This window comes from Morone saxatilis, unplaced genomic scaffold, assembly GCF_004916995.1.
Source record: "Morone saxatilis isolate NCDOM2014 unplaced genomic scaffold, NCSU_SB_2.0 Contig17, whole genome shotgun sequence".
Taxonomy (NCBI): domain Eukaryota; kingdom Metazoa; phylum Chordata; class Actinopteri; family Moronidae; genus Morone; species Morone saxatilis.
Window position 1 is genome coordinate 11,154,504 of NW_023339729.1, and position 25,865 is coordinate 11,180,368.

Consider the following 25,865-nt stretch of genomic DNA (forward strand, 5'->3'; position numbering starts at 1 on the left):
CTCTGTCCTCATTAGTTAGTCCACCCACACACTGGGCTTACCTACATGGATGCATGCACTCACAAACACGCAATCACAAACCCAAATACACATACACATACTGTATGCTAAAACCCAGTGCACCAATTGATAAGCATTAATGTTCCCCTGTAAGTGTTGTACTGTTCTTCAGCTGGCTGTGAGCATTAAACTCAAAGGGACTACAAAAGCAATATTTCACCAAACATTACATCAGAGCTTCAGGTACGGTCCACATACAGTATGAAGCATTGTTTCAATTCATTTTCAATAGTGGCTGAGGTTTGTTCAGAAAGGACTTATGACAGAATATTAAAGGCCCAGTGTGTAACATTTAGGAGGATCTACAGCGTATGTTTTCATAGCTGTATAATTCACGCTGGAAAAAAGAATCATGTGTTTTTGTACCTTAGAATGAGCCATTTTCATCTACAGAGGGAGCAGGACTACATAGTCCTCCATGTTGAACACTGGCTCTGATTTCCCAGCCACTAAATCCTACACACTGGTCATTTAAATCATGTTAAACATTTACAAAATAAGACAGATCTATTTAGCTAAATAGAAAAAATAATTTCTAACATTGTCCTCTTTTTTATTTTAGCCCTCTTGGCATCTACTGACTTCTGCTTTACTCATCATGTTTACTTCATTAAAACAACCCAGCGGTCAGAAATATCTCACATCAAAAAAAACTGTCCCTTTTCTGGAGGATCCGTGCTATTACTACAGATTGAACTCCAGTGATTCCACATGACAACTCTACAGTAACTGACTCATACAGGTTTTGAGGACCAGTATGCTGAGTGGGATTTGCTCCGCACTGCTATGCCTCCAGCCACTACCATGATAAACCTCCACTGATCCACAGCTTAAGATGATTTGTTCAGGAAGAAAGTGTAAAAAGAAACACATTTTTTTAGGTACTATTGCACATCATTTCTTCTTTATTTTTCAGCCGCTTCCAATCAGTTTTAGTTGTCGATATTAACCTACTGTGACCTGGTTTTGAGACTCTTGACTAACTTGTGACTAACTGGCCTCATCCACTGCTGCCCTACATTCACAGACAAGACGTCACGTGCAGGAGTGTGTGTCTGTTTTGTGTTTTAGGTGTGCATCTGTGTGTGTACCAGCAACTGCTTGTGTTGTCTTTGAGAGTTTAAGAATGTCAGTCTGTGTCTGTCAAGCAAACACACTGTGGTTTAAAGGTACTGACATTTCTATTTTTATTTTTTTTATTTTGTTTTGGGTTTTTTTATTGGTGAAGGCAGACAACACGTCAGGTGATTTCACACAACAGAACATTGAAAACGTTGAGACAGACCTTTCAATGGTGTGTGCGAGGTTTCTTTAAATGTCCTCCCATGGCTATTTTCACTGACAGGTGACGTTTTTGCCACTACCACCCTGTCAGAGTGGCTAGAAGGCAGGACACACACTTCATGGTAAGGAGCAAATGTGCCTCTTGTGTGTGTGTTTGTGTGTGTGTGTGTGTGTGTGTGTTTACAGTAGTCTCTAAATGTACTCTTTTTTTCCCACACAGCAAATACCTGATGGGTAATCGCCAGCATCCCTCTCAACTGCTGTGTCTCTCTGTATACTTGTCTTCTTCTATCCATCACTGACCATCCATCGCTCTCAAGCTATCATCCTACCAGTGTGCACGCAAAGCATATGTGGGATGAAGCTTCAGCTGCCAGCTGATAACTGACAGCACTGGGTCTTTGGAAAAATTTGACAAACACGCTTCATTTATTCTGGTCGGTGTATTCTTTTTTACAGAACAAAACAGGACTTTAGATGTCTGGCAGATGTTAGCATGCTGTGTTCACTTACAGGAAATTGAGAGAGGAAAGTTGAAAATCTATATTTTTTGTGAAAGAAAATCACATTACAAATAAAGGACCTTGAATAGACAAGGCACTATATATTATGAGCTGCTCTCTTGAGATAAATGAAGCTCAGAGGATTAGCTCGACAAGAACAAAAGGAGATAATTAGGTTATGAACCATGGAAAATCTGCAACGGTGCCTTTGTGACATTTCCAGAAACCTAGACTTACCCTTTTGGAAAAGCGCAGGGCTGGTCCTACATCTCCTATTTCTCATTGTGTGATTCAGCCAACTCTTATGGGGTGAGACCAAAAGCTATTATGCTGTTGATACATCCTCCCATACACTGTGACATAGTGTCCTACATGTTTTTTTTTTACCTACTTTCTCTCATCTTTAATCTCTCTCCCTCTCTCTCTGTACACACATACATGCACACGCACGCCTTTGCACTCAAGCATATTAGAAGAACACTCTGCTACTTAGGATGGTAAATGAGTGCCTGCCTCCATTAAGAGTTGTGGCATGAGTCTCTCTCTCTCTTTTGCTCTAGCTCGCTCTCCCCTGAAGCCACTGGCATGGGAAGATATCTGTTCTTGTCATAATCTTCTGAACATGTTGCTTTGCTCTGATGAACTGTTAGCTTGTCAAAAGCAGTACATTTAATTCTTAATCTATGTGCAAGTGGGGAAGTAACAAATTGTAATGCGGTCATACAGTATTACAGTTTATGAAACGTATCTACTACTTAATTTTCACTTGCGTATTTCATGAATGTGTAATGTGACAAATGACAAAGCACAGTTGAATCCATGGGTTATTGGTGCAGAAAGCTGAAAATATAACTAGAACCTTACATGACCGCTTATGCTTTGGCTAAAAAGGGTTTCAAAGAATTGGACTTTGACATCCAAAATCAGGTCTTCTTATTTTTACAAAAAGCTAATTTTACAAATATAAACTCCTGCAGCATCTACACAGAGGTAAAAAATTTTGTAGAACATAATTTTAAATTTTACTTTGTAAACAAACCTCAAAGCAATTACAAATTGGGCCTTTAATACACAAACACATTAGCTGAGACATAAACTGTAGACTTGATGGAAAATGTAATAGAAAATACAAATTCTCTTGACCCCAAATTAGGAAATAAATAATCAAATAGGGGGAAAAAATACATAAACAAGCTAAGATGTTCCTTTTTATGTCCCGTAAGCTAAGGCAGACATGCTCAGTCAGGTTGCAACAGTCTGTGCCTCTCATTTTCTTACAGCTACAGTGAGTCATATCTCATCCATATTGGCATAATTTTCTCTGAGCATGTGTGTGAGTGTCCATGTATCCCATCAGGCTTGCACGTCCCTTCCTTGGACACTGCTCCAAGACTTCTGTGCAGTGACTAAGTCCTCCCACTCTTTCTTGCCCTGCCTCCCTCCCTTCATTCACTGCTCCCATCACTATCAATCAGCAGCTATTTGACCTACTTTCCCCATCCTTCCCTGCTCCTTTCAGCCATAAAGACAATCAGCCATCCACAATTGGACATAAAACATGTGTGGATATCAAGTGTGTTGGACTCTGAAGAAATTAGCCTGACTTCTTAACAACAATCTCGCTGGATGTGGCTGGCATTTAAACCATGTGCTTGTTTTGTTACCTGCAGTATACAGCTGCATAGTGACAGCATCCAGCACTATAAATATGGATCAATGGTAACTGAGCCTGCCTTGACACTCATTCTACCACACAGACTGCGTCCTCTGTGCTGTCTGAAGACCCGGTCCAATAGATACAGATGGTTTGGATCTCTCTGCTGGGTAATGATTGCAATTCCATAGCTGTCACAGGCGAATGAAGTGAGATTGAGCGGGGATCGATGCACAAGCAGAAAAGCAAAGAGGAGGAGGAGTGGATTAGAGAGGCAAGGTTAGACCTGGTGAGGGGCGAGGGGTGAGAGGAAGGTGTATAATGATTGGTGGTAATGGACTCAGAAACAGCGCTGTATTACATGGCATAGTGAGATGGACACGACGGATCATTATAGAGTTGGTTATGGCGGATTACAGGGAGCACTCAACAATATTTTCTTACTGTCTTCTCACCTTTCACCCTTATCTGCATCTACAACCTGACCCATGCATGCATGCACTGTGCAAAAGGACATGCACGTTTGCATGCATCCACTTCCCTGCAACTTCAACGTGGACAAATATACAAGCACAGACGCTTTACTCTCTCTCTCTCTCTCTCTCTCTCTCTCTCTCTCTCTCCGATATTGATCACCCCCCACAACACACAACACATTATGCAGCAAATAGTCACAGAGACCAGGCGATACATGCAAGGAAATGCATCCTTCCCCCTGCCATTTCTCAATCTCTGTTAACCACCACTTTCTTTACCTTCCCACAACACGGCACAAACATTTTCTCACGCATACACACACAAAGCACACACAGCATTTCCCAGGACATCCACTCAGCGGGGGAGACTACCATGGACAAAAGAGGCGTCAGGATTCACCTTATTAGAGGAACGGGACGGCCCTTGGAGGGGTTGGAAACAAAAGAGACACTACAATATTAAACTGAATATGTAAGCGGACACACGCACACGCGCACGCACACACACATACATACATACACACACAAGACACTGAGTGACCTACTTCATCTCTGATGCCTCCTGTTTTTTTTTTGTTTTTTTTAAGAAACACAGTTTTTATGAAATCTGTATGAGTCTGTCTGTGTGTGTTTTTGTGTGTGATTATGAAGGAGAATGAAGACACAGGAAGAAGGTGTGTGTGCTTTACATGACCATGTGTAAACTCAAGGGATTTCAAAATTACTCCTTACTGTGCAGCAGAATGTGAGCTATATAAGATATGCATCCATAATAAATGGATGTTACATTAATTATACACTAAGATAAGAGACGTTGAAATTACTTATGGGCCATGTAGCACATGCCATAAGTAGCCCTTTGTCTGCAGTTGTGTTTTGACTAACAAACAGAAGAGTGTTATGTCAAGGGGAGTATTATATATCACATCAGACTGACTTCAGTCTATGTTTAATGTAACAATTCTGGTAATATAATTATAACTAATTTATTTATTTATTTTCAGTGTAGATCATATGATGACATTCATGAGTGAAAAGTGGGTAGTGGACTGCACTGTCAACCACTCCTAATGTTGCAGGAGACTGCTGTCAGATTACATCAGCTGTCTCGACACACATGAATACATCTTGTGTAATGCAGTCACCTTCATACAATGAAACCTACCTTGGAGTGCCAACAATGTGTCTATTCCATATGTGCTGGTAGACAGTGTGTTGTTGGTGGGTGTGATGCTTATGCAATAACAGTGGAAATATATTTTACTGTAGCCTCATAGACACCTAGATAGACCATAGAGACCTGTTTTACGTGCATGCTGCCTTTTGACTAATGTGTACTTGGATAGGCAGTAGCCCCCTATCACCCTGCACAGGATGAGCAGGTATAGGAAATGAATGAATGGATGGTTTTCATCAAAGGCAACTATAAGGTCTTGGTAAATGGTAAATGGTTGTGTATGTCCAAGCACATTAAATGTTTTACCAATACAAGAAAATTATTGAAATACAGCATAATGCTCCCTAAACCGCTAAGACACTTTTTCCATGAGACTATACAATATGCGTCACATCCTAATACCCACCAATGTTGGTTTTTATTTTCTAAGGTTTTGGACAGCTGCCTTTGAGACATACAATGCTTTGATGCTTTGATGACTGATGATGATGATTTAAAATGCACTTGCACAGCTACATAATTATAAACTACAACCTTGAGATAAACCATCTTTGCTTATTTGTCTTTTTTTCACAAGGAGTTTTACTTAGTAGTACATTTTCCTAGAATTATTAATGAAGATACATGTTTGAAAAGGCCTGAGTGTATTTAGTTTTAGTTCGGTGGGTTTAGAAGGTGCATGCCAAGTCTGAAATATGCTCTCTTAACTTTGTTGCTCGTCCTCTCCTGAATTTCCCCACTATGTTTGCTGTCAATTCCAACTATACACCTAAAACTGGTGGCGACTGCATATTCCATGTGAGGTCAACGCCGAAGATGATGACTTGTGAAAGATGTCAAAGAAAAACCTGCTAGAAAATGAATTTTCCTACCAAAGTAAAAAATATCCCTTTATGTATTTGAAATCTGGGTTTCACAACCCAATTATTTTCAGGTACACTTTTGCTTAAGTCTGACAGGAAGTTTTAGATAGCTGGCTGCTAGAGAAGAGATTTCAAAACACCTGACAGATAAATGCTTGGTTTGGTGTGTGAGTGTGTGTGTGGTAACTGTAAAATACAACAGACAGAGAGAAAGAAGGAGGCATGCTGGCGCTTCGCAGTTCATTTGCTTTCACTGCAATAAATTCTGTAAATTAAAACTTCAAATTTCTTAATATTCTAAGTGCATAAATGTTCAGGACACTTGATTGTTTTTAATGACACGTTTTAGAATATATATAACATATAATAAAGTTAATTTTAAATGCAGTAAATGAGATTGGATGAAAGGTTAATCAGTATAGACACCACCAAAAACTGCAGCATGCACAGATAAGGATTATCTGTAATCTGTGTGTGTTGTGGTCCTGGGAAACATCTGAGTTTTTTTTCAATCCAAGACCATCAATTACAGAGAAAAAAAGACAGGGAACCTTTATGTGTTAATCTCATTTTAAGCATGTCATTAATATTCCAAAAAGTTTGTGTTAATTGCATTATATAACTTGCAACTATTTTTGTCTTGATTATCACATTATGAACCACATCTTTTATTTGATTTGATCACTGCTTACTCAACACATTGAACTATACTGTTTGTGCAAAAGACTTGGATTTTCATCACCTATGAATCCTGTAGTTGATATGTATGTCTCTTAAAAGGTAATAAATACTTACTTAGAAATAAAAAACAATGAAGGACTTGAGGACAGTAACCAAAGAAATCTTGACTAGTAACCTTCCCTGACAAATCTGACTGAAGGCTGATGTACAAGTTGGTAAACAAACAGCCAAGAACACATTTTGCCCAAGGGAGCAAAGAGGGGCTTGCCATAAATGTCTTGCCATAACAGATTTATCTTGTAGTGATGAGCACATCTGTTCTGGTTTGTTTAGATGCATGCAGTTTAGAAAGTTTGTATTTGTTTATTTGTCTTTATTTGTGTTTATCTATATGTTGTTGCATGGATGTAACATGTGGTCTGAGAGGTGGTAATAAATCAATTAAAATACATTTTACATCAGTTAGTCTTTGCAGACATACAAGACAACTGTCAGGAGTAGCATTTAACATTGTGTTGAATTTGAAGGAAGAGTGTTGATTGCACAAAGTGAGGATGTTGGATGGCACAAAAAAATAAGATGTTACTGTTCTTCCAGTACAAGCAAAGTTGTCAGAGTTTCTAAAAATGTCAGATGATGAGCTGAAGGAAAAGCTGAAGTAAATGCAATTTTGGTGAAGCCATAGAGAGAACAAATGCACCCAGACCAATGGCAATGAGGCGAAGGAAACACAAAGGGTGCTAATTTTGTACATCAAGGTGCATGATGCAAAGTGCAGTCAAGTGTGCTATTTTTGTGGCTGTACTGCCAGCAGTTGGATTTCCATCCAAATGTAGCGCGAATTTGAAAGGAACTTGCATAAAATCTGCAAAAGAAAACGCTTATTAAAGAGAGTTTTCATCGACAACCATTATGGTAAAACTGAACCATCATGATTCCTCTAACACTGCTTAAAATGCAGTATCGGCAGTTGTAGGTAAGACAAAAATATTACTGCACATCAGGAAAATGCCTCTTTGCACCACGCACCCATATGAAAATAGAGCCCAAAGTAGCAACATATCCTTTTTTGACAGGAACAGACAAGTGTAATGGGAAATGTGGCCTTATTCTAATGGAAGCTAAACTCATGTGAGAGAGGCTACCAATCATCTTGACCTTGGTTACAGCTATTATACCAAGCGGTATTACACTTAATTAGACTGTGAAGTATAAATTAAATCCTAAGCCAGTTTATTGCCTACTGTAAAAGTATATGTTAACAGTACTTACCACTTTGGGCTTGAAGGGCGGCTGTATCTCCCTGTTCTGGAGGCGTTCCCAGTCGATACGTCTGAAGAAGGCATGTTCTCGGATGTCCCTCTCGCCCTCAAGGCTGCAGCCCAGACGCTTGGACGGGTGCTTGGTCATCAGCTGCTCACAGGAGGAAACAAAAAGGAAGACATGGAGTTAAAACAAAGACACTATAAACTGTCATTCAGAATCACAGTGGCGATTCCTGTTCCAGATCACATAGGATTTACTGTTCTTAACAATGGTGTAGGTTTTAGGGTCTCCAAAAAAAAAGTTAAAAAAAAGAAAGAAGAAACAGTGTGGGATGCATGATTCACATAGGTTTTTCATTGATTCACCACTTCAAAGAAAAAGTAAAAACCTTTTTTCTTTCTTCAGTTTCTAAAGTAATTGGGGAACTAATAGCACATCAGGAAAAATCTCTCTGTTTTCTCTCGCTCTGGTATTCTTTCACTGATGTGTTTTGTAACGTGATTCCACCTCTTTTCTAGGTCAGTAAATGACAGCTAAACAGATGGGTCTGAAAAGAGAGATATAATTGTTATTTTCCTCCCTCTCCCTCTCCTTGTTCTGCCTTTAGAGAACTGCTGCCACTTCTAATCGCACCGCAGACAACACGAGGACACAGTTTGCACTTTGCTAAAAAGCAAACCAAGATAAAAAAAGAAGTACCCACAGGAAACATAACCAACAACAAATCTGTCCTTGTTAAATAATGTAGAAGCCCACTGGTATTACTTAAACATAACTGTCCAAATAATGTGCAAAAAATTAAAGGTAATTTGTCCAGTTTACAGTTGGAGAACATATACATACTTGCTGATTGCATTAACGGAACCCCGAGTTGGTCTGGAAGAGGAAACAAATGTTTGTCTGTTCACAGTTGTAAATGCATTAAAGCAATTCTTAATGGAACATACTTGCTGAGTGGCTGCTTGTTTTTCTGAGTGTGTATGATGAATTTCACCAGTTATACTATTTACATAACTATTTTGCATTTAAACTCCAGCCTCAGTGCAGTGATTTGTCCCGATTGAATTGCTAAGGAAAGGAAAGAAGATGGACAGTTAGCCTGGTGGGTTTCAGTATTGACAGTCCAAGGACAAAATGACTTATTCATGAGCTGGAATCTGAAATGGAAATGGTGCTTTGTTTGACTGAGCTAGTTTAAATGCTTAAATAGGCTGGCTTCCTGGCTCTGGTATCGTGTGCAGTCACAGTGTATATTTTTTAGGTGGTACGCCCACAGTGAGAGTACAAACATACACACTGCAGCACCTCCAGTTAAATCCATAATCTGTGATGCAGACCTTCACGTACAGCTCAGTCACCTTGGCAGTTCTCCTGAATTATTTGACATGAAAGGCAATTGCGCTTGGAGTGTTTTATGGTTCTTACAAAGGGAAGACAGTAACCAATGTTAAGCTATCTTACTACAGCCTCTGACCAAAGGCAGACACACACTTACACTGGCCTGTCAAACAGGTTTAATTACTAAACTAAACTAAATTCAATATTTTTGTGATGACGTTTTTTGTTGTTTTAAAGGAATAGTTTGAGATTTTGCCAAGACTTGGATAATAAGATTGATACCACTGTCGTGTCTGTAAGGTAAATACAGTGGCTCTACACTCCAGACCACACTCCACAACTCCATCGCATGGTTTTATACAAAACTTGTTTTTGGTTTTTTAAGCAACTCTGTGCTTGGCATTTTTTCGAGAGCTGACTTTGTCTAATGTACAGAAAAAATTAGGGGAAACACCCTCATAAAATTCAAGTTGTCAATCATTCCTGCTGCCTAGCTCTGCCATCACACTATCTCTCTTGAGTGTACAGCTCTGCAGAACTCTGCATTTTATTATGATGTACAGTATGTTTATTTTGTTCTGCTCATTCTATACTGTATATGTAAACATTCTGTAATGATATATTTTCATAGAACTGATTGTGACTAGTAACATATCGGTAAACAGCTCATCATTTTTTGGGATTTCAAGTTGCACAGATGTTGGTGCAGCTGTTCTGTTGGGGTTTATCACTCATTATATTGTCTCTTTATAAGCAGCACCAGACTTCACAGATGTTACAAAAATGTGGATTTCATAGTTGTTTGAAATTTCCCTCTGTTCAAATATTACTTTAATTTATTTCTGAAATATTTTATCATCACCTCTTATCCGTGTTGGGTCCTGTGTATATTATTTTCTTAGGAGCCAAATTGGTATTTTTTTCTTATTATTATTAAGACAGATACACATGCACTATATACACACTAGCTGTAGCAGACTCTTTCTGAGGACATGCTAACAGCCACCAAGGGTGATACTGTGCTGTTCATAGTATGTGCTGGATATAACACAGAATATCTTAAAATGTTTCTCTGACAGAAGAGAAAAATGCACAAGCGCTTTAACTTGTCTTTTAAGGATATAAGGTTATTTGTTATTTACAAATTACATATTAAATGAACATTTTGCCACTGCCACTTATTCCTTGTTCTCTTACAGTTGTTGTTTCGTAAAACATGATAAAATAAGGACAGAAAAGTGTGCATTTATAGACAAATTAAGTGCAAAAATATATCACTGCACTGCCAGATTTTGCTGAACTTTTAGAAGATTTTTTTTTCATTTAAGAGATATGACAACATCGTATGACATGCTAAAATGGCAAACTTTTGTTAGTGTTGAATTTCTACTTGCAGGATTTTTGCAGGCCAGCTTTCCTGCAGCAAGCCCCTTCAACATACAGGCCGTGGGGCTGGGCCACATCTGAACTAGCAGAGTGCATCCAGCTGGCAGAGTACATCAGACAGCTGTTGACGAGGAAGAAAAAGTCATTTACAGCTTTCTGTCTGTTCACAGGACTGTCACACGGTGAGAACGCATCCTGCTGCAATCACAAGGCTGTCACCATTAAAATGACACACCTTACACATTGAAATGTCCTTGAAATTGACTGCTGGCCTGCCACCATGTCAATCAAACGCTCAAGCTTTTTTTTTTTTTTTAAACTTGAGTTTACTTGAATCACTTTGCATAAGTGTGATGGATAATCCTGAAAAAAGAAAACGTGGTGACATTTCATGGAGAACATGATCAGTTTGTCTGCAAACTGTTAGCACTCGCGTCTTCCTCCACCACATCCTGAACTGTCAGCAAGTGGTTCAGTTGCATGTGTTAAGAGAAAGTGTACATAACTTTGAAGTCACCCTGTTGTTTCTGCTGAGAACATCAAATTGTTTGACTTGACGATGGCGAAACGGGGTGAGAGTCAAGAAGTTGGAGAGAAAAAGAGAATTGGAGTGAGGAATTAAAGGATAAGGACTCTCATTCAGAAGGGAGTCTGGCCTGGTAAAACTGAGTGATCCAGTACATCGAGGCTTTCAAAATCACATACACGATTATCATCATCATCATCATCATCATCATCATCATCATCATCATCCTTTAAAATTTAGTTTAAAAATGTGTTTGTTGCATTCTGACAACAGGGGACTCTACTGAGGCAAAACATCTAATCAAAGACAAACTGAACTTGTACAAATAATAAATCGGTTTAACTATTAACTTCTCTGCTGCTGACAATACAACACAAAACCTACTGCCCCCTTGGGATTTAGTTGAGGATATTGAGACACAAGCACCCTCATGTTTTTTAACTTGATGATTTTGCCACAGAGCTCTTGAGATTCATTCAAGTAAAATAGTCAAGGGTTGATGAGGCTGATATTTACCTCTTCATCACAATTTTTATGTATATCTGCCCCACTCTCATTCTCTTCCACATATAATAATGAACTATAACAACACTCTAATGGACGACCTTTAACATCCCATTACTTAAGTGAATGTGTATATACATCTGTGACCTATTTAAAATGTAATGAACTGTACAGTGTATGGTGGGCTTGCTAAGAATAGAGATCGTCTGTATGAACAGTTTCACAGTAAAACTCCACCAGCAGACTTAAGTTTGCACACAACAGATATACTGTTTCTCTATTAGCCTCACTTTTCTGTCAAAATCTGTTCTCTCCAACAACACCTGCTCTGCTCTCTGCACATTTTTCTCTTATTCTCCTTCTCTTCCTACCCCTCTTTATCTCCCTCTAACCACTCTTCTTCTCTCCCATCTCTCCCTCTCTCTCTATTTCGTAGGTCAGGCTGCTGGCAAGCAGTATGTATCCATTAAGAGGAAGTGCTGCAGCCATGCCAAAGAAGAGTTGACACAGGGACTTGGGCTGAGTGCAGGACACACACACACATACACACAAATATATGTGCAAACACACAGCTAAAAAATAAAGGAGAATGAAATGGATGGGAAAAGGAAAGAGGGGGACAAGTAGAGTTGAGGAAGGGACAAGGAGACAAAGCGTGTTACTGCACAGCTCATTGAGTTTCCACTCCCTCTGGACAGAAATAAAATTGCCACTTTCACTATTAAACTCCTTGTATGCACACTTATACACAGCTGTGTGCTTTCCTGTAACTCTTATGACTATTTCTGGAGATTTCAAGAAAAGGTTTAGTATACGTATGCTTTTAAAATATTAACGTCACCACTCCTGTTACCAACAGTCTTATTTTCAAGGGACTACACCAATTGCGCTGCTGCCAGGACTAGAAGGTGAGTCTCTGCTGCTACCAGCATGAAGCACTTGAAGAATGTGTCTAAAGTAATTATCTTATTGATCAAATAGTCCTCATGTGAACCTTATGTCGTCATTGACTTTGAGAGATGCTAAAATCTATGAATATTTAATGTTCATCAGCTCCTCTGAGAATGAACATGTATTTCATGTTTCATGTTTCTTTATGCCTTCTGAGGAGTGCATACAAAGTGCCTCTATAGGTCATACAAGGGTGTTTCTGCAACTATGGTCACTTTTGACTCCCAAATTAAAAAAAATCAACCTCTGTGAATTTTTACATATAACTTTTACCTAAAGTTGCTGCGGTAAAGAGACATTGCGTAAATTCAAAATAGTTCAATAGTTCAAAATACACAATTACTAACCACTACGCCAAGGACACACAATAAATACTTCAGAAGAAAAATATTATTTTGACCCTGCAGTAAATAAAACATGAAATGCCCACTAGGGTGCCCTTCAATGTGACAAAATATGAGGGCACATTAGAGGCACCCCAGTGATCTCTAGGGTGCTAATCCTAATCCTGACTAAGGTGTTTCACCATTATTGCATTACAACTTTCTGCACACTGATGTCCTTCTTTTGTTTTTTTGCCACTGTCCCTCAAACAGCCTCCACCACTGCTGTTATCCACGTGCTTGCTAACTTTGGGTTCCATAGAGATTAGATTTGTTGAGTAAAATTCATATGAAATCAGTTTTATCAAAACTCATAAATTATACTAAAACACACTGTTTAGTCAAGATTTGTAATAACACTGTGTACTTATTTATCAAGCATTATATGACAAATTTTAACTTAAATTCAGAATTTCACTGCTGGGACTTGCCCATAGGAAAAATGCCGATAGTTAATTTCTAAGCATGGTTTTAGCCTTGTTGTTTATTCTGTGAACATAATAAAGAGGGGCAGACTGCAAATTCCAAAAACAAAAAGTTGTTCTTTTATGTTAATTTCTCTTTCATTTGCTTTCAGAACATTCTGCTGTTGACCATAACATGGACAAACAGTTCCAGTATTTGTCTGCTTGACTTGCACTGACCCACTGTACTGTTCAGTTCCTTCTGTCTCTGGAGATCCAGCAGCCATATACCCATGGCAGTAGAAACAGCATCCCAAGGATACTGTTGAGTACAATTACTCATCTGCTCTTACAGTGAAAGGCTATCTCTAATGAAAAACATCTTATGTCGCAACTCAGAATGCAGATTTGTTACCAATGGTTGACACTGGTTAACACCTCACCTTGCAAGAGATCAGTTTAATGTAACAGCTTGCAGTTAGTTACACCACGGGTTTGATAGAGGAGCGCAAACTGAAGGCTCGGGATGGAAAAAGCATCACTTTGGTATGATTTTGGAACAAAAGTCACTTCAAGATGTAAATGATGCACAGGTGTGTGTATGGGCTCTTATGATGTTCCTCTGTGGCAGATTAACAGCCTGTACTGATATAGTTTTGTATGAATAAAATTTTGCCTACAGAAATTGCCTTCTGGCTATAAAGCATTAGCAATACAGCTTTAAAACAAGCTCATGGTGTTGCTGTCCTTTATTCTATAGGCAGTCATGCTTGTGAAGAGAATAATGGATAACTTTCCCTTCAATGTTTTAATAATGCAAATGTGAAAGACACAGGAACTGAGTGGAAAAAGAAGAAGATTCTTCCAGTAAATGGAGCTAGACCTCTCACATGTTATGTCTAACTCTGGAACGTTAAGAAAAGCCTTACAGCAGTCTGTGACGCAGCAGTTTCTCTCCCTGAAGTTGAACTAGCAGACAGGTCTTGTAGCCCTCTTACAAGAAAATTATTTTAGCTTCAGTGAAGAGTGTGGAAGACACAGAGCTTAAAATGCTTATTTTTCCAGGATTTTCAATCCAGGTGGGGAAAACATCATTTTTCTGAATGTGTTTGTAAAACAGAAAAAAATAACTGACAGCAACTTGAATGTCAACCTTTTATGAGTACCAAATAGATTCAGCTGTCATTATGTTTATGGATTTAGCTTAACCACACAAACTGGTGTGTAACAGCAAAATATTTTTCATTGATAGCAAAGAACATCTACTCACCCCTTTGCAGATGGAGACAGCTTCTTTGGACAGAGACTTGGGGTAGGACACATTGTGCTCCATAATGGACTGGAACAGCTCATCTTCATCCTCTCCATCAAATGGAGGCTAGGGGTGGAAGGACATAATAATGAGGATGTTGTTGGTGTTTCATCCATTGTCACAATCAGGATGAATAAATTGTTCTCTATTCTTTTTTACTGCTAAAAGTGTCACTATGTAGCGTCCAAGAGATCCAGCAGTGGTACATTTGTTTTTTTTCATTCGTGCCCTCTCGACTTGACAGGTAAATGGGCCAAACTAAGTGATAACTGTTTTCCCAAATGAATAAAGATGAAGAGGACAGAAAAACAGGACACAAATCTGACTTAACAGGTGACCAAGAATAGAGAGAAAAAATACAAAGAGAAAACACTGGGCACAACAAAAACACGTAAATGGAGAGAAAACAACAAGGAACAGTGCAGAATTTGTGCAAACAAGTTTCACAGGTAGACCTTGCAGGGCAAATGGAGTGGATGACCCAGCCTTTCCCCCTCTACACTGGGTGGTTATCATCAGTAACCATAATGTGGGTGTTTTGACAGTCCATAAAATGAATTATTCGTCATTTCCACTCCACTGGCCCCTTTGGGTAGAGATAGCCTGTCTGCGTCATGCCCTCTTTACCTGATTTCACACATGGCAGGGAGAGACAGAGGAAGGGAACATCTGAATAGGTAAAAACTTCTGTTAATGTTTATTTGGGAATGAAAAACATACCAATCTTCATGATTCATATCAAAAATATATTAATTAATATTAAATGTCTTAATAAGTCATTTAGTGCTGAGTCAAGGAATTTTATTAAATGAGGAAGAATATTGAGAAAGTAAAAAAAATATTGCCCATCAGTAGATTTTTTTTTTTTACTTTCTCAATGTTCTTCCTTCTGCTTCAACTAGAATGTGGTTTGAGGTTGATGCTGAAACCTTCAGAGACTGCATTTAGTCATCATAAATATCTAATACTAGACCAATCCATTAAGAGGTTCTAATGAAACTACCACACACAGCTTCTTTGGCTTTAGGCTAATGCTATCCTAGTTAAACAAAGCTCAAAGAAACAGAAAAGTAAGCTTCCCAAAACGGTTAGTGGTAACATAAAGAAGTGGGAAAATTGAATCTGCTCAATTTGTGCACAAAATGCAGGCACTTAGAGGCATGGACAAAATAAATAAGATAGAAATAAAATAAGATAAAAACATTGCCACACATTCTTTCCAAAGGATGCATCCTTAAGACAATATTCAGATATCTGCAAATCCTTAGTCATATTCCAAACAAAGTTCTTGTTTACCAAAGAAAAAATCTTTTCCAACACATTATTAATACATTTATGTCAATAACTCAGAGTATTATTCAGAATATTGACTTCCACTGGCAGCACACCATGCTTTATCCAGGATAAGACAAAGAAACTGAAAAAGTAGGCTTCCCAAACAAATCAGTGGTAACAAAGAGTTGTTCAGTGCAGAAATATGAGAAATGTACTTTTCTCAAGTTGTGTACAAATGTAGGCACTAAAAAGAACATAAAAAGGCTGGCAGCTTTTCTGGTTGCAGAGCAGCAAGCTGACTGAGGAAACGTGCCAAGCTTAACACGTGTTGCAACCACAGTAAGCCTTTTTCGGTTTCTCTGTGCGTATTTGGGCCCAGCAGGACACAAATTAATTGGGGCACATTCAACAGACAATGAAACATTCAGAAATGTGTTTCTTTTTGAACTCCTATAACATTTTCAAACTTGTGATGAACAAATGGATTAAAATCGGTGACATCACTTGAGGCAATTATTAGATCCATTAGATTGTTTTTCAGACTCTACCGTAGATCCCTCTGGAGCAGGGGTAGGCGAACCTGCGGCACCAGAGCCACAAGCAGCTCTTTAGCTCTCTCTCCAGTGGCTTTCTTTGGCTTTGACAAAATATTATATGGTAATAAAAATGGATACTTTTCAACATTTTCATTTATCATTGTTGTTGGCCTAAAGTGATTCTTACGTTCTCAAATTGTAAAAAATTATAGCCATTACACAGACAAAAAAATAACTAATAAATGTAACATTTTGTCAACTAAAATGTACATCATATTTTACAACATTTTCGTCAATAGTGGTGGCTACCAATCTTGAGTCTAGCTAGGCTAACTATAAATAAAAATTATATAAAAATTCCAAATGCCCCAAAATATAAGTCTCGGAGAAAAATAGAGAATTTAATAGTGTGTGGACAGATTTGTTGGCTTTCACCACCAATGCTGCTGGCTTACCGGTATGCTTGATCTGCAGCAAGAAATTAGCATTAGCCATGCTCAAATATGTTTCACGGCCTCTGACCTTTTTCTTGTTTTTTTGGGGGGGCCAAAAATTGCCTGTTTGATAGTAAAGGTTGCTGACCCCTGCTCTGGACTCACAAAAATGTCTATACAACTTTTTTGCAGTAGTACTCCCCAAGACCTGTAAAACAGACTTTGAAGTGTAAAATTGGTAGAGTTCCCCTTTAATCCAACTGCAGTTAAACTCCAAAAACAGTAAGCCATTTAAATTAGTAACCTAATTTTTCAGGCGCATAAAACCTCACTGGTCAAATCTGTCATCAGTAAGCGGAGCTGACTACTTTAAAAGAGGGTAAAAGGTTACACCAAATAGGATATGCCCTGATTGGAGGGTAGATGGTGTTTTTATATGTCAATGTGTATTATCAGTGCTGGTGGGAAGGTCTTTAGAAAGCACCACCTCTGTACATTTAGTCCACTGAAGAGCCTTGCTATGAGGGGAATGTCAATGTGGGAAAAATGTAGCTGTGAGCAGTCTGTGAGCAACCTTATTTCTGTGTAAAGTTTCTGCATTATCTGCTACAGATTATGCAGAAACTTTATGCAAACTCTCTGTGTGTGTGTTTGTGTGTGTGTTATGAGCGTGTACACCACTGACCTGCCCTGCCAGCATTTCGTAGAGCAGAACTCCATATGCCCACCAGTCTACAGAGCGTCCATATGGTTGATATGCAATAATCTGTAGGTGAAGGAAGAGAAAAAGTTCAGAAGTTCAGCCTGGCTCAGACAACTAATTCTGCATGTAAAAATAGGGCATCATAAGCTGTGGAAAAAACACATGATTATTTGACTGATTTGCCATTCTGATCATGAGATTTAGCAAACCAGACTGTACATTTGGTGACACAATGGTTTCCCAGAAGTATGGGGAGAAGTATCAGCTCAGTCTCATCTCGCGTCAGTCAAGTCAAAGATGTTGACATGACATTGTGGCACTCAGCTGTATCTACAACTACAGTAATCTGTTTACAAGTGAGAGACTAAAAGTCTGTCAGTGTGAATGATATAATGCATATTAAAAATGTATAGTACTTGGATCTGCCTTTTACTGTGTCACCAACATTTCTTCTTCTCTCAGCTCGAGACCAAAACTAAGGCATTTTCTCATCTATTTGTGACATCCACATCCAGACTTTGATGCACTTTTTAAGTACTAATTGGTATGCTACCTTGCTACACAGCAAATCTACCAGTTGACAATGGATAGGGCAGTCAAAAGGCAGACATTCGCCAACCTGCCAACTAAGCTAGATCACAACACACACGTGATCACTTTGGACTTGTCGATTAAATATGCAGCTAGTCACAGATTCTATAAATATTTTAGTGCATTACAAGTTCCATCACTTATCCTATATTCTGTTACCTCTGTATGCACTGAAATTAGATTGCAAAGATATAGAAGATTCTTTGCAATAGAAGATATTCACTAACAATGTATGCACTCCTTCTGTGTAATGTATTGGAATCATATTCAATCCAGCACACACCAAATCTCCCATATATTATAATCTTTATATAGATGTTAAGCCCCGTTGTGTGAACATGAATGGTCCCACACAAAAGCTAAATACACACATATAGCATTCATATACGTTTTCTTTTGTAAATCCATGGCAAGCATATTTCAGAAAGCCTTTACAATATACCCCATGAGCCTGTTCCCAGCATGGCTGCAAATATTTTGATGCACGCTGCTATTGCTTGTCTCATTTTTATGTAAGTCTAAATGACTGTGATAGTGAAGCATTTCTGAATGATAAAATTATTCAATGCAACATCAAACAATCACCAATTGTGCTTTCCGCTTTACTAAATGTCCTTGTTAAGTTGCTAACTGATACAGCATCATTTTTTAATCAAAATGTAAAGCCAACTGTGCCACAAAATGCTACAGACACATGCATATGAAGTTTGACAGCAGCCTTGAATATCCTGTTCACGCATTAAAAACTCACAGAACATACTTACTTTATACTGTGATTTGACTCAGACAAAAAATACGTATAAAGAAAGGGTGTGACCACATCTGTGACTAGACAGAGGTGCTGGATGAGTCCTTAATCACATACATTTTAAATCACCTGCAACAATTTATTCTGCCATGCTTCAACAAAGAAGATAGGAAGAAAAAAATTCTGACAAGAAGCGAGCATTTGGTGCGTAGGAAGGGAGTAGATAACAAAACACAGAAAAGAGTCCCTGTATGTCATTTTACAAGACACAAGTACCTCAGAAAAACGTTGTTTTTGATGTTTGCTACAGCTGAAGCTGAAAAACAGAGTTCACACTTTTTCACACAATAACAAGTCTGCACTAAACAGCAAAGCCACTGTGAATAAAACTCTTTCTGGCAAGTGTTTGCACATTTGGGAGGGCAATCTTGACATCTACATTTTGTTTTGTTTAAGTCCTTTCGTCCAAATGTTCTGGAGACTGACAACACCATCTCTGACAACAGCTGGTGATTCTTACTGACTTAAATGGCTGTTTCATTTTTGAGTGACCAAGGATCCAGTTATAATATCTGATGTCAAAAGAGGAAGGTCTATTATCAGGTGAGAGAAATCATCCAAATGACTGTAATGCCATTACTCATAATAGTCTTCACTTTCAGTGATATTAGGGACAGTTTTATAGCTGGTACGTATTTTTAATCCAAAGGCAATGACACAGAGAGAAGCAGAAGAGAGATAAAGACACTGGAAGTGAAGAATTTCAGCAAAAAGACCATATAAACCTTGAGTAGATATTGTAGGAAGCCTCTCTCAACTGTGACATTTTCTCTGGCGACAGCGGGATTTCCTGTGGGTTTCTCTAATATTGGCCAAGGTTAATGTTTTCACCCACTTTGACCCTAATCACACCAGACAGAAGACTCACATATTTACACTTCACACCCACTTACACATCCAACCATTTCTCTAAAGCCTCTTCTGCTACATAGCAGCAATTGGTGCAGCCATGAGCATATGCAATGCAGGCTCACATACAGCACTTAAGCACATACAGTATGTTAAGGCATTCATGTGCACGCACACACAAGACACACAGGGCAATACGGTGACCCACACATAAAAAACAACTTCAGGTGTGTAACAGCAGTTCTGTCATAGGGCACAATGCTCTATGACCTTTGTTGAGTACCATCTTAGCTCACATGTGCTGCAGTGGAACACTCCAGCTTAGTAACACAAATACCGATAAACAAAAATAAACGCATGCATATACAAACATACATATGAAGCATACACACCGATGCGCCTAGGTGTGTGGAAGCAGATCTGTCCTGTATTACTCTATAACCTTCGCCATGTAAAACCTGACCTCTGCCTTGCCCATGGGAGCGCACATACACACACAAACACACCTCCAGCTCTCCACTCCACTGTCATAAAGCTGTCCTGAGGGTTTATGTGAGCCGGCTGGACACGCAGTACTTCCACGTGTTAAACCTCATACACAAAGGCAAGCATGTGAACGAACTTGCATGCACATACACTAATGGTTCTTTGAATGTCACGATGACTGTGAGAGTTATAGAAGCAGAAAGTATTTATATAGCACACATTTAATGTTAATGCCGTGTGACTTAACCAGTTCCTTCTCAATACATCATATTTCCCTCTTTTTTTAGTTTGACACAAAGCTAAATACAAATATCTCCCCCCCAAAAAACACACACGTAGTAATACTGAAATTGGCTTTTTAACAATATACAAAATAACTTTGTCCGCTATGTATTTGATCTAAGTCTATATAAACCTCATATACTACCTACCACTCTCTACTGTAGGTCTAGCATGTAACATTTATTATATAAGATTATTTTATAAAAATGTTGACTATGTAACATCAGTATGGCCACATACTCATTTCATTTTTATTCTAAGCTAATGTCAAAGACTCGTGGAGTTCAATGGTTTAATATTCCAGAAGTAATGCTTATAAATAGTGTGGTGTTTATTTTGGTGTAAAAAATCTTTGCCAGTGTACGAACGTATGTATTTTGGAATGTAGTAGAAAAGAAGGTATTTCAGATGTTATTTTTGAATGGTTTTTTAGGATGTGAAAGCCTCTTATCACAATACCTCTAACCTTGACCCTGGTGAACATGTTTTATAAACTTCAGATGGTCAACTACACATAAACAACATGCAGACCTTGCATAACCTTTCACGTGCTCAGTGCAGTACAGTACAGGGTATGTATGGTAACGTGGTTTAAGTATGCAGCAACTTAATGGCATAAATATACTTATCACTTAATGTTTCGTGTTTACTCATACTGCATTACATCATCTATGTAATTTATTGTACAGACCAAAGATCTGTGCAGACAGTTGCTTACAGCCTGATGGAGGAACTATGGCAACAGGTGGAGGCACTAAAGAAAGGATATACATGTAGAATGAAAATGTTCTATAAATGTGCAGTCACTCTGTAATCTTGCATCTTTTTATCAGTAAAATTAACTCAGTTATAGTTTCTGTTTGTTGGGACAGTTTCTATCACTACCTGGTAAGGTGTTATGTTTTGACATAGTTTGACCCTGAATTATTTCCATCATGTAAAACAGACCTACTTGTTTCCATGCAATTTATTGGCTTCCATTTGTTTACTCTAATCATCTTTATTCCATCCTCACCAAGCAGAACTGGAGGCCAGACTGAATGCCAGTGATTTGGAGGGTCAAAGAAAACGAGTGGAAAACAAGTGCAGAGGGAAAGTAAAGGTAATACAACAAACAAGTCAATTATTAATGACCAGAAAAGTAGATTTCCTCCTCATCTCAGCTCATCTAGTCTCACCTCATGATTTATCTTTGACTGAACGGTTGAAATCATGCAGTATTTATTCCCGCATTTTTAACAAATAGAGTTCAACGCGAGACTGACAGAAGTCGAAATGCACTGCAGGATGCTGATCAAGGTAAATTAATTCTTCATTTATACTGCATGGCTAGTTACGTCAGTAGATGTCAAATATATTTTAAATTAGAGAGACTGTTTTTTTTTTTTTTTTTGCTTTTTGCTTTGTATTAAAGATAATGTCAGACTGTTTTTATCTGATTAAATATTTTATGTTCTACTCCTCCATGTAAAGTTAGTTGTTGATCAAGGTAAAGCGAGAAAGTTCAGTACTGTGGAAATTCTTCTTTAGCTACCATATGGTGTATAAGATATTCATATCTAGATTATTAGGTAGGTAGTAGGTTGACCCACTGGGGGTCCTGATAGAAAATGCTGTGAATTTAACATGACATTTTCATAATTCAGTAGGAGCCTTTTCACCCCTTTAAGGTTTGTTAATGTTGTCTCAAAAAGGATTCCACTCTAGTTCTGCTGAAATTATACTATCTAATGGAATAAACAAACAAATGAAATCATGACGTAATGAAATCCCCTCATATTCCCCAAAGAATGAAATTCAGTGGCTTTCCCAGAATATCCATGACCAATGTAATAGAGGTTAAGCCTTATATTATCTAATCTCACCATTAACTCTCCCTCCAACCGAAGGATTGAATTCTTGTATCTGAACTTGATACAGCTGATCGAGGTGAAGAGAATAAGGACATGCTTATAGTGCTGATTCTGTACATTTTGTTCTTTATTATATTCTCTGTTCGCCTAATTGATGGCTTGATAGGTTTCACTCTTCTGATCTACTCCAATAGAACTGAGTGAAGAGCTGAAGATCGAGACTACAATTAGGTTATTAGGCTACCATCTGATCCCTACTCTGATTTAAATGAGATATAATGACGGATATTAATGCAGTTTCACTTCTATCTCAAATACTACGCTAGAAGACGCCAACGAGGGCCTGGCCAAGGAATTGAATACACGCCTTGACGTTACCGAAACAAAAGTGGAAGCACTGGAGAAAATAAATCAAGGTACAAAAAAACATTTATGTACAGCTGCCCTCTTTTAATTAAATGCTCATTTACTACCATAAGATTAACAGGTAGTTAATAAATCATACTGTTTTCAATCTCTTCCATTAATCCCACAGAGTTAGACACTAGATAAAATAGATACAAACTTTTGCCTAGTTCCTACATCGTGTCTTATAACTTTACTATCTCTTATAAATCTGGGTCTTTTTTTACCCATTTGTCCCTATATTGTATATGGACCTGCTCATACAAGCATACTGTGCACTACAGGAGTTTTCTTGCTTTGCTTGGGTGCATTCCTCATTTAGCAAATCCTTTCATAATGTGATAATCATTCATGCCTTTCTGTTCATCAAAAATGAAGAACAAAATGTATCATCTATTTCACCTCCAGTTACATTAATTTTTAAATAACTTCTGTCTTCTTTTTCAGGAGTCTTTACAGCTCCAGTCAGCGGAGTTTACCACTTTACCCTCTACTCTCATGCTAATGGAGGAAACCCTGGCTTTTTACTCTTGTACAAGAATGGTGAGGCTGTTGTTGGCACTGCTGAACACCCAACTGCCTCTGACATCACTGATAATGGCTCCAATGGGGAAGTGCTGCTTCTTTAGAAAGGAGATCAAGTTGATGTGCACATGGAAGCTATATCCTGGGTCTGGGCAGACAGCCACCACAACCTTTGTACTTTTACTAGTATTCTGCTGTATAGTATGTCCAATGATGTTCCTAAAACCACTCTGTAACTTTAAGTTTTTACTTGCAGACAACTGCTCAAGTAAGTCATATAAATAAATCATTTGTATTACAAACAACATTACACTATGCTCTTTTTTAGATTTCAAATGCACTTGGTTATTAAAATAAACAGATTGCAATTATTTGAACATCTAAACTAACATGTAATCTGTAATCCATAACATATCAATTCAAAACTGTTATTCTGATGTGTTTCCACTGTTTTTTTTTTTAGGATTATCTCATCTGAATTAAAAAAGAATACATTCTGAAAGACCTTGTGTCATAAACCTTAACAAATACTGTCCATATCAGTAGAAATCCAATAAGCTGTCACGCATCACCATTACAAAATGTGAAAGTCATGACAGTGTGCAGGTCGTTTAAACATATAGCAGCTTAACAAACTCCTAAAGATCATATCAACATGAAACACAATAAGAATGAGACTTTAATCCAGAGTGACAGCACAATGTGAAACTGACAACCACATACATGAGAAAATGGGTTTAAGGCTCCACATCCTGATCCCTTTCCATGAAAGCAAACACGGTGTCTCAAGAAGGTGAAAAGTGCTAAGCCTTAATCCTCGGCTTTCCTGCGCTAAAAAGGCAGAAAGATGCAGAAGGGAAAAGCCCTCCTCCCTTATTTTTCTTCTGTTTTTTTAATTAGCTCAAGGGTCAAAGACTCCATGGTGAGGGAAACCTCTGGGTGAAATCCCTCAGCTTGTTTGCTCAAATACGGTTTCTTGCAGGTATCATGCCGACCTTCAGCCTGACCTGACAGCTACACACTCACACACACAGAATCGTTTTCACATAAGATTCGCACTGCCACTGTTGAAATATTTCAATATGTATGACAAGGATAAAAAGCCTTGTAAACTGAAACAAGAATAGTCATATTGGGTAAACAAATATACTTACTCACTCTGGGTCTACTCACTTCCATAAAAAACAATACAATACAACACAACACAATATGCTAAAACAACAGTTTTTAGCAGTTCAGACATATATCTTTAATAAGGAGTCAAGTTGTTTAATACTGATTTGCTAAGAGGAAACACTTTTACCATGACAGGGTGAAAAAGGTCGATGCTAGACAGCATGACATGAAGGACCTAATGTGGCATATTTGTTGTGCTGTGTCAGTGAGAATTGACCTCACAGTCTCTCTTGCAAAACTATGTGCAATAAAGGGCTTTATCCATGAAAAGCATGTAGACATATCAGGTCAAGGATATCTGCAGCCCCATGTCAGTTTGTGTCATGGGAATGAAAACAGAGCAGAGATATAAAGGGGCTGAAAGAGAGAGAGAAAGAGAGAAAGAAAGAGAAAGAGATGGTGTGAAAAACAATGAGATAAGACACATTTTTAACGCTAAAGACGCTATGAGTTAAAATAACTGTTGGATGGATTTGCATGATATTTTACAGAAATACAGTGCTGTAGATGCCTTTCCTTGTAGCAAAGAGCAACCCCAAAGTAATTCTTTTGATTCCAGAAATTAAAACAAGTCACATATTATTTACTGCTGTATTCTCATATCATTGTTACACTGTCACAATCACTTTTTTTTCTCAGCCGTCACTACTTGCTGTGGAAAAAGTAAAGGACGAAAGAGAGAGACTCATTGAAAGTAAGGCAAAAAGAAAGAGCAAAGGAAAGAAAAAAGGCAGAGAAGACAATTAGAGTTCAGGAAAAAGCGACTGTTTAGATCAGTTTCCGGCCATTCTGCAGAGCGCTGTACTAATGTGACGCTGCTGTGACTCGCTGCCCTTGCCACCCCATCGTCTGTTTACAACAACACCAGCGGACATTTACAGTTTCAGGCACAGTGACCTTCGTGCACTGAACTACCATGTTGAGTCTAGATCACGTATTTATTATGTACAGATATGTTTGTTTGCTTTGCTGTTTGCGTGAAGCTGATATATACATAAGTGCTTTCTCCTACTGCCAGGTTGCGAGTGATGGAAATAGACAAGCATGACCTGTGCCTGACATTCCCTGCTCTCATCCTGTTTTATTTTTCTTACTTTAATGTATGAAAGCCTCTGGCCAGTACAGCTACGCTGATTCACTGCAGTACTTACGTGTTTGTGTGTGTGTGTATGTG

The 25,865-nt window shown here is 38.3% G+C and overlaps 1 protein-coding gene across 2 annotated transcripts in view; it reads right to left on the reverse strand.

Moving 5' to 3' along the window:
* Positions 1-25,865, reverse strand: part of prkcaa (protein kinase C, alpha, a) — a 139,853-nt gene that overhangs the window by 6,928 nt on the left and 107,060 nt on the right. For both annotated transcript variants that reach the window (XM_035659406.1, XM_035659405.1), the window contains 3 exons: positions 17,699-17,779; positions 14,727-14,834; positions 7,971-8,111 (listed from right to left, as the gene is read on the reverse strand). In XM_035659406.1, coding sequence (XP_035515299.1) covers positions 7,971-8,111; positions 14,727-14,834; positions 17,699-17,779 — 330 coding nt within the window. The remainder of the gene's footprint in view (positions 1-7,970; positions 8,112-14,726; positions 14,835-17,698; positions 17,780-25,865) is intronic.